The sequence below is a fragment of the Astyanax mexicanus genome, chromosome 5 (genome assembly GCF_023375975.1).
Source record: "Astyanax mexicanus isolate ESR-SI-001 chromosome 5, AstMex3_surface, whole genome shotgun sequence".
Taxonomy (NCBI): Eukaryota; Metazoa; Chordata; class Actinopteri; order Characiformes; family Acestrorhamphidae; genus Astyanax; species Astyanax mexicanus.
Window position 1 is genome coordinate 33,973,587 of NC_064412.1, and position 14,243 is coordinate 33,987,829.

Consider the following 14,243-nt stretch of genomic DNA (forward strand, 5'->3'; position numbering starts at 1 on the left):
CAAAGAGACACTAAATCCAGAACCATATGTTTTTCCATTAATAGCTAAATTGTGTTTTAAGTAATTAAACATACCAGTCCTGCTTAAAACTTTTCTAAACCTTTCCTAACCTTTAAAAAAAAAAACGCTTTCATTGTGGTAATTTCCGCCTCTGCAGTGACCTATCAGGTTCGACTGTGCTATGGGCCTGGATGATGTGTCCGTATACTTTGGCATACAGATATATTACAATATGCAAATAAGTAAATCAATAACACCACCACCCTGCTGACATCCAACCATCTGCATCTCACTGCTATCAGAGGCACACTGCTGCTGCTGCTCAGCCAATCAGCTCTCCCTTCTGCACTGAATCTAAACCCATACATCACCCAGTGTATCTGCCAAACTACCCCTCCCATTTTTTTTTTGCCTTTTTCAAATTTAAGCTGAGGGTGGAGTCAGCAAAAATCAAGGTGGTTTAGTGCCCTTTTAAAAAGTAAACTTTATATTCACTCACATTTTTTAAATATGGTGCCCTTCAATATCGCAATATATTGCACTATATTGAATTGAAAGGTCTTTATTGTGATAGAATAAATTGTATCGGCAAGTTCTTGCCAATACACAGCCCTTATGACTCGTAAAGTATAAATAAGAGACAGACTGATACCTACTAATAGCGTTTTTTTGTGTTTTTTTTTTTTTGGGGGGGGGGGCTGATCACATATGATAATGACGATATTATTATAATAAATATTAATATTGTATAATAAATTCAAGTTCAGGGAGCTGAGATTAGCTTTAGCAAGTATTTGGCTTACAATTCCCAACATGCCAATAAAACACACCAGACATGGCACACCAGACGCCACCTGCTCAGCAGCGCAGAGAGCACGCCAACAACCCTTATCTCACAGCCACACACACACACACATGCATGTAACATGTTCAGCCAGCTCCCTGTTAAATAAAAGGAATTACACAGCGTCTTTCTGATCTAAATGCTCTCCCAAGGCTCCAGCATTACCAGCTGGACGATATGTACAAAATTTGCATCACAATACCTACAACTCTGAAAACATTTAAGAGACCACTTTAGTTTCTAAATCAGTTGCTCTGATTTCACTATTTATAGTTATATGTAAAAATAACATTTTGTTTTATTCTACTATTATTCTGACAATATTTCTTCCAAATTCCAAATAAAAATATTGTCATTTAGAGCATTTATTTGCAGAAAATGAGAAATTGCTAAAATAACAAAAAAGATGCAGAGCTTTCAGACCTCAAATAATGCAAAAAAACCTTCAACATTTAGTGGAATAACCATGTTTTTTTAATCACAGTTTTCATGCATCTGGCATGTTCTCCTCCACCAGTCTTACTCACTGCTTTCCTCCACTGTACATGTAATCAAATCAGTATTAATAATACAAGTATCCAGATTAATATCAGTATATCAGATCATCTGAATCTGTTTCACTAAAAAAATGCAGCATTTCTTTCTTTAGGCCATCCCAGAGAAGACCCAGCCAATCAGAACTCAGAGCAGAGCAGCACAGTGCATCAGTGTGTGTATGTGTGTGTGTGTGAGGTTGTTATTCTTAGAGCACTAAAACCTCACAATCACAACTTGCTGAGTGTGTGTGTGTGTTACTCACTCTGAACAGCTTGTGTGTCCGGGCTGTAGTAAATCTTCTCGTTGCACATGTTTCCCTCACAGCAACAGAAAAACACTTCAGGACTGTCCTTCCTCTCCACGCACTCACCACTGCGGAGACACACACAGAGAACAGAGGGAATGAGGGAAAAGACAAAGTATGTGTATGTGTGTGTGTGTGTGTGTGTGAATACACATGTGCATGTGTTTAATTGCCACCATTTCCTGTTTAATTGTCTATTATTAAGAAGTTGGTCATCTTATGCAATACAATAAAAAAAATTAGGGATGCACTAAAATTTGTCTTTTTTTAAACTGATTATCACATACCATATTTTTCACACTATAAGGAACACCGTATAATAAGGCACACTATCAATAAATGTCTATTTTCTAGTCTGTTTAAATGTTTATTTTCTAGTCTGTTTTACATACATAAGGTGCATTTTATGCGACACTAATAACCAGTAACTAGTAGTAGAAACAGGGCTGTCACCATGTTTTCCTTCTAAATTCAGCAGGTCTCAGGGGAGAGCTGTAAAGCTAAGCTAAGTAAACAAAATTGTAATTCTTAAAAAAAAAAAAAAAAAAAAAAAAAAACTATTTCAGACAAAAGTTCTGTTTATTTACAGTAAGCTTAGATTTCCAGATTTCCACAAAAGCTGGAGTGGTTAGCGGCTAATTTCATCCGACAGAGCTAAACTGAGGAGCTCTAAGTGTTCCGGTAAGCCAGAGCAATTTTTGCTGGTGGTTCGTCCCATGTATCTTGTTTTAACATGTCTAACCTGCAGGCTACAGTCAGATATACTCAGCAAAAGAGCTAGCACTGTGGTTAACGGCTAATGCTAATGCTGCCCCAGCTTTGTGTGATTAGCATCTAATGCTAATACTGCTGGAATACTAAACTGAAACTCTTTTATAAGGCTGTACCTCAGCGGAGTGGCTTTATTGCTCCTTACAAACTGACTGGTAGAATTCATATGTAAGGCGCATCGGATTATACGGCGCACTGAGGGGTTTTGGAAAAAATTAAGGAATTTAAGTGCGCTTTATAGTGCAAAAATCTGGTATCTACCGATATTGAGTACCGATACCATAATAAACTAAAATACAAAAAAACTATGACTAAACTACTGGACAGGTGCTCATAAATCCTGATCTTTATAGAATTCCATTTTTATAGGTTTTATGTTGATAAAGGCAGTGTTCTGTATCCTACATAAAAAAGAATAAGGTTAAAAGAACATCAATTACTGTTTGAGTAACTGTACATTTTAAAAGATTTATGAAAGTTATGAAAAAATGATGAAAAAAAAAAATACTGTTTGTAAGTGCCAGTAACTAAAATTGAAATTGAAATACAGCACTTTTAGCCAATGCTTCTAACAGGCTTACAATGCCAGTGATAAAGAAATCGCTAGTTTACATCATTAACAAGTTTAGAGTAGCTCCACACTCTAATTTGTAGAATTCTGATGAGCCTGACATTTAAAGCGAGGCACTGAGAAATGATCGTGACCTAAATTCAAGATGGTGGCACCCAGAGACCTATCTAAAGGTACTGTGAGTATAAACAGTGCTTAGTTTTTTTAATAAACTATCTGTGCACTTTTAAAGTTCGCAGTGTCTTGTTTAGTGTTAGGGCCCTTAGAATTTTAACAATTAGGTGTGGGGCTACTTTGATCTATTTTACAGTGTAAAATAGTGATTTCTTTGCATGGGCAGCACTATGCCCCTATCACTAGCGTTGTCTGTTAGAAGCATCAGCTGAAAGTGCTGTATTTCAGAATGCTGGGAATAAATGGAGGTGGGATATTTGACAAAAGTTTGTACTCGTTATCGTCTTTTACAACAACCGAAGTTCATTTCACAATGGATTTTTTTTTAAATAGGATTTCACTTGCTAATATACACTTAAATAAAAACTTCTATTAGTTTGTACACTCAATTTTCATTTTATGATCACTGGGAGTTATGAATTATATATGTATATCATTTGTCCTAATAATGTATTTTGATAAAGCTGTTTTGTGACAATGTTGGTTGGAAAAAGCCTTACACAAATGAATCTAATTTGAATCTAAATTCATTTGAGTTTTCTGAGACTAATTCTAACCGTAATCCTACTGCTTTCCTTAACTGCAGTTCTTGGAATCTTTCCGTTTCAATTTTAGTTTTAAGCAAAGAAAGAAACAGAGCACAAACTCTCGTACATACTCATGAGTATTACTCATACCATGCTTTCTCTTCTCTGTCCAGACTACAAATTACTACCCAAACATTTCAGACTCAATTTAGTCCCACTGACAGTCATGTGCAACAAACAGACACATGTAAACAGTTTATTCCTATAACCATATATAATTACATTATGTACTGCAGGAATGTGTAATTTTTTTTTTTACAATAAGATAACATCACAGAACAAGAAGACACATCATTAAACCCAATGTATCATTTAAAAGGTTTTCTGCAGTGCAAAGTGTGGTACAGAAAGAAATAGCAGGAAAAAAGCTATAGGCTGGTGCTACAGTAATGGCTATGTTTGTATTATTTACATTACAAATCTCATTTTGGCTCACAATTTGCTAAATTTAACACTCAAAGGTTCTTAAATTCTTAAATGTAAGTAACCTGTCTGTAATGTGAACAAAGTGACTCAAATCTGATTTGACATGTTCATACAGCTCTGCAAAAATCTGACCTGTCACTTCAGTCTGGTAATGTCAACATAGCAATGGTGACCCAAATCTGATTAGAAAACAAATTAGATTTCACATGTTCACACAGTCTTGGAAAAATCAGATCAGACTCACATTAATGCAGGAAAATTCTGATTTGTATGACTTGTAATGTGAACATAGCAAACGTGACTCAAATATGTTTAGAAACAAATAGATTTGACAAATTTCTGGAAAAAAAAGGACCTGTCTCAAATTAAACCACAAAACCTGATTTTCAGTCACCTTAGCCTGGTAATGTGAAAACAGCAAAAGTGACTCAAATCTGATTGGAAAAATCAGATTTCACACAGGCCTAAAATTTGTCTCACATTAATGCAAAAAAAATCTTATTGAAATCACTTCAGTTTGGAAAGCTGAACATAGCAAAAGTGACTAAAATCTGAATGGAAAACACCGGAATTGACAGGTTTACACAGCTTTTAAAAAATCTGATCAGATTAGAAAACACCAGAATTTACATGTTTACACAGCCCTGAATCAAATCTGATCTGTCCCAGATAAAACAAAATCAGATTAGAATCACCAAAGCCTGGTGATATCTACGTAGCAAGGGTGACTCAAATCACATTAGAAAAAAATATCAGAATTGACAAGTTTATACAGTCCTGAAACAAATCTGATCTGTGTCGCATTAATACGAAAAATCAGATTTGAATCACTCTGGCCTGGTAATGTGAAAATAACTAATAAGACCTGCATCAAACCTGCATCTCCTGTTTTGCATGTCAGTTAAGTAAGTTAAGTTCTTGTTTAAATAGGTGCTTCTTGGCCATGATATGTGCTAAAACCTGTTACACAGCATCACAGAAGCAAAAAGTCTAAAGACTAATTAAAACAGAGAACAGCTATTTGCTGTAGTATGAAAGGGGAATCTTGTAACACTAATCATGGCGTCTGTTTACAGATTAAATCGTAATCTTACCCTTCAACCAAAAAAGACAATCAGTTTGAGGAATGTCCACATGCTAGTAGGGATGCCCTTTCTTTTGATGTGGAGATCTGTGTAACGCATGTGTTTTGAGTATTATTGAGCTGAACACTACAAACTATTCATTTGGAATTTACCTAATTTTTCTTAGTGTTGTTAAATATATTTCTGAAATTATAATCTGTCCTTTAATTTCTAGCATTTTGGTCTCTTCATTCAAATAAATGGGAGGTTGGTCTTGTGTGAGTGGATATAACAGCCTGGCTGCATTGCAAAGCAAGTATAAGAATTTCTTAGAAAAGACAGTACCACTTTAAAATAAGGTTATTTTATAAGGGTTTATGAATAGTTTACAAATTAATTTATTAATGTTATTAATTAGATTTAAGCAGTTACAACACATAAATAGAAAAGACAACAGTGGCCTGCCATGTAACAAATAGTGATTCCACATACATTTCTACTGTTAAACCTCAGATCTTTCTATATGCTTATCTTACTTTGTGGTTTACATTAATCATTATGGCATCTGTTTACAGGTAAAATCTCACCCTTTATCAAACAAAGACAATCAGTTTGAGGAAGATCCACATGCTATTAGGGATGCCCCTCCTTTTGATATGGAAATCTGCGCATTCGCAATAGCCGTAACAAGTAGAAAAAATCATGGTTTTGAGTATTATTGATCTGAACACTACAAATTAGCAATTTGGTATTTGCTAAATTTATACATTTATAAGTTTATAAATAGTTTATAAAAAAAAGATTTGATTTAATTTAATTAACCATTAATAAGCAGTTACAACACATAAATAAAAAGGGCAACAGTGGCCTGCCATGTACCAAATAGTAATTCCACATTTATTTACTGTTTTACCTCAGACCTTACTAGATCTTTCTTTGTCTTTTCTATCAAGCAACACAATACCTATAACTATATATATATATATATATATATATATATATATATATTAGGGGTGTCACGATTCTCTAAATCCTCGATTCGATTTTATTTCCGATTTTAGGGTCAGATCAAAGATCAAAATACTGGAAACTAAAAGACAGATTATTATTTCAGAAATATATTTCATAACAATGATAAAATTTGTTAAATACCAAATTAATAGTTTGTAGTGTTCAGAGCTTTATTTTAAAGTGGTACAGGTCTCAATTTCTGATGTAGAAGAGTTGATGCAGATTTCATAAAGGCACCGTGCAGCAGTATACCTGTCATAGCAGTTGACATCATCCAGCCAACATCCCTGTTTGACGATCTCAATGGTTCCCGAGTTGTTCTTCCAGGTGGAGAAACAATGTCGCCGTTTATCTTTCTCTCCAGAACAAACCTCGATTCCACTTCGATTCGTCCGCTCTTTCTCCCAGCTCGAGTTGTAGAACACACACTCCTGCGTTTCTGAGCGGCCCAGGATCGCTCCTAAAAAAAGAGAGAGAGAGAGATGTTAGCTGGCGTGTACCAAATAAAAACAAAGTTTCAGAAGATCAAAAAAATCAATGCCATCGAGCTGTGTGGGAGGTTATTAAAAAAAGTTTGGGATCCAGACAAGAAAGTCAAGAAAGCCAGGTACCTCTCCACGATTCCTAGAAAAATGCACATAATTGTGTTTTTAAAATAAGGCAATCACAACTGGCCTTCACAATACTGATACTGCAGAAGTGTGGATTTTTTTACACTTTTTTGTGTTTATAAATAAAGCATCGTGGTCCGTCAAGACAGCCACCAGTCCTGCTGCCCACCTGGTGCACGTGCTTGAAATTCAGAAATCCTTACAACCAAGCTGAGATGTTTACAATAAAATTTTTAAAAATCCTCTATCAAATTTATTATACATTCTTTATTCCAGTGCCCACGTTGGCTTTATCTTCCCTCAAACACACAAAAATATACTAGTATTTTAAGGGACATCATTAATATAAACATAATTGTATTATTTACATTTAAATATCCACTATAAAAACTTGCGTCTTAAGAAGAACAAGTGCGATTAATCGCAGTTAACCACAGAATATTTTCAAGATTCATCGGATTAATTTTTTTAATCATTTATTTTAAATCTGGTTTACTTTCGAAGGTGCAGGTGATTAATCAACTTAGTCCACTAAAATCAAAGTTATAGTTAGGTGGCATTTTACTAACCTCAGAACGACAGACCCCACTAATAACTTTATGTGCAATAAAATGAAAAATAGATAAATAAATAAATAAATAAATAAATAAATATATATATATATATATATATATATATATATATATATATATATATATATATATATATATAAGCAAAAGAGAACTAGTAATATTCACTCATTTGTGCTAATCTGTTATCTGTCTTTGATCTAAACGCTCTTTAGTTCTATCTCTGCCCCTACAAAGCCCTTAAAAACAAACACACGCACACACAGAGTGTGTGTCTAGTCCCGGTTTAAACAAGCTGTTTGTCTCCTACATCTCCTACACTCACACACACACAGCTAATACAATATGATCACTCAACCACATGAACCTCAATTCTCTCTCTCTCTCTCTCTCTCACACACACACACACCTAAAACACCTTCAGTTAATTTCCCAGAATAAACAGCAGGCCAGGTCAGGCCGGGGTGAACAAACAGAGAGTCAGAAAAGCTACAGAGTGCTTCATCATCATCATCATCATCAATCTGCAGACAGAATACAGTCAGCCCACCTCCATGTAAACATGCCAACGGACACACCTGAGAAACACAAACACACACACACACACACACACCTACACACCTACACACTGTTGTTGCACAAGTCCTGGATCTGAACCCAAACACACCTGATAACTTGAGGCCACGCCTCTGGATACACACCTGGATGTTCACTTAATGAAATGCTGGATGAAATGAAAAAAAAACTCGAAAGAAAAATGTAGCAAGTCTGGCAGCTGGTTGTGTGTCTTTCCCAGAAAAACTACTTCAGAACAATGTTAGATTGACAGTTTCTGAATCAGTTACATTTAGACGTCAAATAATGCAAATAAAGTTCTAAGAGTTCAGAAATCAATATTTGGTGGAATAACGCTGGTGTTTAATCACAGTTTTCAAGCATTTTGTCATGTTCTTTTTCTCCTCCACCAGTCTTACACAGCTTTTGGATAACTTTATGTCAGTCCTGGTGCAAAAATTTGAGCAGTTCAGCTTGGTTTAATGTCTTGTATTCATTCTAATATTCCAGAGGTTTTTAATTTGGTAAAATTTTTAATTGTTTTTTAGTGGTCTCTTTTTTGTTCCAGAGCTATTAATGGCATCAGTCCCAAATAAAATATTCACTAAAAGAAGAAGTCTACAGACAACAGACTCCTTCAACAGTTCATACACTTAATATGTAGGTGTGCTGTGGTTTCTGCTACTAACCTCAGCGGTGTTGCTCGAATGGATGTGGTGCTGTTGTTGTTATGTTCTGGTCAGGCCTTTCTTACTGTGTTTCACAAGAAAAACATTGACGTAACATAGTGAAGGATAAAAAAAAAAAAAAACTAGGCCTGCTATGACACATTCCTGCTCTGACGTTCACCTCCAGCCACTTCCTCATACAATATCGCACTAATGATAGCCTTGAAGTGAATAACCCTGCTGACTGAAGCAAAACTCTAATCATGTATTCAACACACTCTACAATAATGATATTCAGTGTTCACAATTTCTGCAATTTTAATGCAAACAAAATGATTTGGTTATATGAAACCACCAAATAATTTATACCCAACAATTAGACCTACACAATATCAATATAATAGTGCTTAAATAACAATGACCCAACGTTACATTTAATTAAAGAGAGTGTAAAAATTCTGTTATTGCATGATGTGCAGCATCAGGGTTTAAAGAATCTACTACTCCTGGTGCCTTTTGTCTGTGAGTCAAAAAAAAAAAAAAAAAAAAGAACTTCAAGTGTTTAAGATTATCTTCAAATAAAAAAACATTAGCTCACAGATGCCTTGTGCTGGCCGACATCACCCTAGGAGTGATATGGGGAAAGAGCGCTATCTATCCACCCAGAGAGAGCAGAGCCAATTTTACCCTCTCAGGGCTCCGGCAGCTGATGGCAAGCTGCATGACCGGGATTTGAACCAGCGATCTTCCGACCATTGTAGCACTGCTTGGCCTGCTGGACCACTTGGTGCCCCAAAAAAATTATTTCGTGGGTTTTAATTTGAAGATAATCTTATGAAACACAGTATTTATAGTGTTTTAACTCGCAGTCAAAATACACAAGGATTTACACCTCTGGACCACTTAACGCCCCACAATTTATGTATTTAAACATTACAATTAACAATCAGCAGTTAATGTTTAATCATTATGAACATTTAGAAGTTGGAGTTGGAATCTTAAAAAAATCTTAAAAATCTTAAAACTTCTGACGGTTTCACTGTATATCACTGTATTTATTATTTTATATTATTATTATTTATTTATTTTTGCATTACTTGGCTTTAATATAGGTTTGTGACTTACTGTATTTATAGGAGTACATGTAATATAAAACTCTTAAGCTTTAAATGAATGCATTGATTACTTTTGGGTTTACTTTGTCCTACAAAATTACACAATATATGAAGAAATCAGACTTCATTAGCAGAAAAACAGCAGAAGAATGTAAACAATAGACCCTAAAAAGCTTTAACACGACTTACTTTACAAAACTAGCAAAATTACTTAAAAAAATATTTCCATAAACACTATATTAGACATAAAATACTTAATGTTTATTCAAAAGAGATACTTCTCAATTTACAATGTATTATTACTAAAGCCAATAAAGACAATAAAGTATTTAAGCAGATTTGTATCAGTTTATCACAGTTTCCTTGGTTCTCCAGTTAACAAATACTTTAATTTCAGTGTTCATTAAAATTATCCTTTAAGCTACAGTATTAATATATTTAAGCAAGACTACAGTTAGTCATATTGTAAGCAGCAGCAGCAGCGGGAGTTTCTGTTCTCATGTTTCTCCAGGTAGGACAGCACCGTAGAGCTATGTTAGCTTGTTATGCTAACTGGCTTATGTTAGCACAGCTATGTTAGTTTGTTATGCTAACTGGCTAACATTAGCACAGCTGTGTTGGCTTGTTATGCTAACTGGCTAACGTTAGCACAGCTGTGTTGGCTTGTTATACTAACTGGCTAGCGTTAGCACAGCTGTGTTGGCTTGTTATACTAACTGGCTAGCATTAGCACAGCTGTGTTGGCTTGTTATGCTAACTGGCTAATGTTACACAGTGCTCCGCATCGCCTCTAGCGGTATGGCATTATGTAAAAAATATGCAAACCAGTTCTTAATTCCACTCCAGTATACCCTACGAACCAGTATACTGCCCAGCACTAATTTAAATTAAAGGTATCTTCTTGCTAAGTAAACCCAATGGCTAATATTGAGGTCAGCAAACAGTGTCCCAATTTATGAACAGCAGTTATGTATATACATTGTATAATAAGTCCAAAACATACTGTAACTAATATAATACTAGACTACTATTACAAAAATAATATGCAGCTTCACAGTTCTTAAACATCTTGAGATTTAGCTCTCAAGAACAACCAAAATCCACAAACCACTATTATACACCCCGTGACCACAGCAGGCCTCTCAGAACAGCCACAGCTATGAAGACCATGCTGCCACGCTTAAAACTTAAAAAAGTGAGAAAACCGCAGCATTACCATAATCACCAACCAAAACAAGTAGCATTCAGAAGGTTGCAATCAAACAGGAGCCTGGAGCTAGCGTGTGGTTTTGGGTCAGATAGTTAAAGGTTAGCCAAAAGCACCCAAGAGGAGAAGCTGATGAGACAAACAGTACCAGCATTTATGTTTTTTTTTTTCAATAATATTCTTTAAATAATAAAAAAAACACTGAAAAATATTTGACTAATTTCAAAAACACATCTCTGGAAAAAAATTAAGAGACCACTTCAGTTTCTGAATCAGTTTCTCTGATTTTGCTATTTATAGGTTTATGTTTGAATAAAATGAACATTGTTGTTTTATTCTATAAACTACAGACATTTCTCCCAAATTCCAAATACAAATATTGTCATTTAGAGCATTTATTTGCAGAAAAAGAGAAATGGCTGAAATATCAAAAAAGATGCAGAGCTTTCAGACCTCAAATAATGCAAAGAAAACAAGTTCATATTAATAAAGTTTTAAGAGCTCAGAAATCAATATTCGGTGGAATAACCCTGGTTTTTAATCACAGTTTTTATGCATCTTGGCATGTTCTCCTCCACCAGTCTTACACACTGCTTTTGGATAACTTAATGCCACTCCTGGTGCAAAAAATTCAAGCATTTTAGTTTGGTTTGATGGCTTGTGATTATCCATCTTCCTCTTGATTATATTCCAGAGGTTTTTCAATTTGGTAAAATCAAAGAAATTCATCATTTTTAAATAAATAAATTTTTTAGAGCTGTATATTACTGTATATAAATAAAAAAGATTTAAAAGTTTTATGATGTACGTATATCAAACATGCAGCAGTAAACTGTAAAAATAATCTCTCGCAAAGACTAACAAAAAGTTATGATGAAACTGGCTGCCATTAGGACTGCCCCAGGAAAGGAAGATTATGGGTTACCTCTGTTGCACAGGATAAGCTGTGAACCAAATGTTTCACAGAGTATTTTGGTTTGTTAAACACTTTTAAGTTTCTACATGATTCATTATGTGTTCCTTCATATTCTGGATGACTTCAGTATTCATTTACATTGTAGAAGAAACTTCTGACTGTTTGATTTAAGGCCTGTGTGTTGCTTACTCCTAACCTCCTGACCTCAGCAAATCAATCTAAATAAACATGCACACAAATGAATTACCAACAAAACACCTGGAGAAAATCAGAGAAATTGGAAATGACCCAATAAATAAAACACTGTCCAACAGGCTGAGCGCTCGGAAGGCCTAGGAAGGCGACTACTTCCCCAGAAAGAAGAGATACAGCTTTAAAACGCACAGAACACGCTTAACAATGCTGCACTGTTGTTGGGAAACCGGAGTGAACTAAACGACATCCGTAAATCAGCATTGTTTAAGTAATTAAATGTACTCAAGCCGGGTTTATGAGACAGGCACGGACAAAACGAGATGCCATTTAGAGATGCACAGCAGCACGAAGCTCGGCTAGCGCCACCAGATAAACCAACAAAGCTTTTATTGGAGCTAAACTGAATGTTAGCCAGCAGACGACCTGCTTCCCTCCTCTCTCAGAGAACCGGAGGGCTAATTAGGACGGACTCCACTCAGTCTGGAAAGAAACCCACTCTCCGGTCCCAGCTCTGCCACACTGCTCCTCTTGTTCATTGTCCTAAATGTCAGTGCACAGTAATCAGCAGAGATCTACTGAAGAGTTAAAAACTGTCCTGCGGGAGGAAGCTCTCAGAAAGCAGCTTTCTCCTGCTAAACAGGAGCTACAGTTACAACACTGTGGGGATTTGTTATCCTTGCATCATTCCAGTGAACTATGTCACCCTGAACGTCATCCACAGGCAACTTAGCTCACTATCTTAATGCACAAAAAAAGAAAGAAAGTTGGATGAGACTGCTGACACGTATACACACAAAGACATACAGTTGTGTTTAAAATTTTTTCAACCCCTGCTGCAGTAAAGTGTTTCAGCAAGTTTAATATTTATTTTTTATCTTGTTCACAATCAGATTAAATAAGGACTTGTAAAATAGACCAACTTAGGAGAGGAAGGAGGAAATGAGGGTAGAAGTAGTTAGTTGTTTTTAGAGTTAGGAGAGTAAGTGCTCTTTGAAGAGCTCTTTCTTCAAGAGTTTCTTAAAGGTAGTCAGTGACGCTCCTGCTCTGGTAGTGGTAGGTAGTTTGTTAGAGGTGTTAGGAGAATTGGTGCTCTTTGAAGAGCTCTGTCTTTAGAAGTTTCTTAAAGATAGAGAGGAATGCTCCTGATCTGGTAGTGGTAGGTAGTTTGTTAGAGGTGTTAGGAGAGTAAGTGCTCTTTGAAGAGCTCTGTCTTCAAGAGTTTCTTAAAGATAGCGAAAGATTCTCCTGATCTGGTAGTGGAAGGTAGTTTGTTTCACCATTGGGGACTCTGTATGAAAACAGTCTGGATTGCTTTGTGTGAGCGCAGCAGCCGGGAGGTAACGTAAGCCTTCAAGAGTGAATGTATGTAGAAAGGAACTTGCTCTGTCATCACCTTTAGGCAATTATAAGAGTTTTGAATGTAATCAGGCATTTAAAAAGCATCTGTAGATGTGAACATAAACATAACAAACATCAATTAAGCAGATTTAAAAGAATGTAGATACTAAGTTCAGAAGTATCTCAGAGGTAACTGCTCTCCATAAGTCAGGATATGAATATAAAAAGATAGCAAGAAAGAGGCTTACACCGAAAAGAACACCTTCCCTATTGTGAAGCATGTGAAGAAAATACGATTAATCGCAGTTAATCACAGTATATTGTTATGATTAATCTGATGTATTTTTTTAAGCAATTGACACCCCTAGTAAAAATATAATGAGAAAAAGAAAATGTATCGCAAATGAAAACAATACAATAAATTGTAATATTAATATTTTGTCCCAACACTAGTAATAATATGCTTTAATATTTCACTTTACACATCATTTTATTGTACTCCATACTATTTTTCACTATACTATATTTTCACTACTTTTACACTAGAATCATGTAAATATTTTAAACTGCTGTAACATCTGACTTTCTCCTCTGGGGATCAATAAGGTGTATCTTATTTTATCCTACAATTTACTTGCCTGTAATTGTCTGTCTTGACAAGTGTAAAAAAAAAAAAAAAAAAAAAAATATATATATATATATATATATATATATATATATATATATATATATATATATATATATATATATATACACATACATATATATATCATATCTATT

General features: G+C 35.1%; 1 protein-coding gene across 2 annotated transcripts in view; it reads right to left on the bottom strand.

The window, feature by feature from the left end:
- Nucleotides 1–14,243, bottom strand: part of acvr2ab (activin A receptor type 2Ab) — a 63,430-nt gene that overhangs the window by 12,077 nt on the left and 37,110 nt on the right. For both annotated transcript variants that reach the window (XM_007257547.4, XM_007257548.4), the window contains exons 2-3: nucleotides 6,542–6,749; nucleotides 1,644–1,753 (exon numbers count right to left, since the gene is read on the bottom strand). In XM_007257547.4, coding sequence (XP_007257609.1) covers nucleotides 1,644–1,753; nucleotides 6,542–6,749 — 318 coding nt within the window. The remainder of the gene's footprint in view (nucleotides 1–1,643; nucleotides 1,754–6,541; nucleotides 6,750–14,243) is intronic.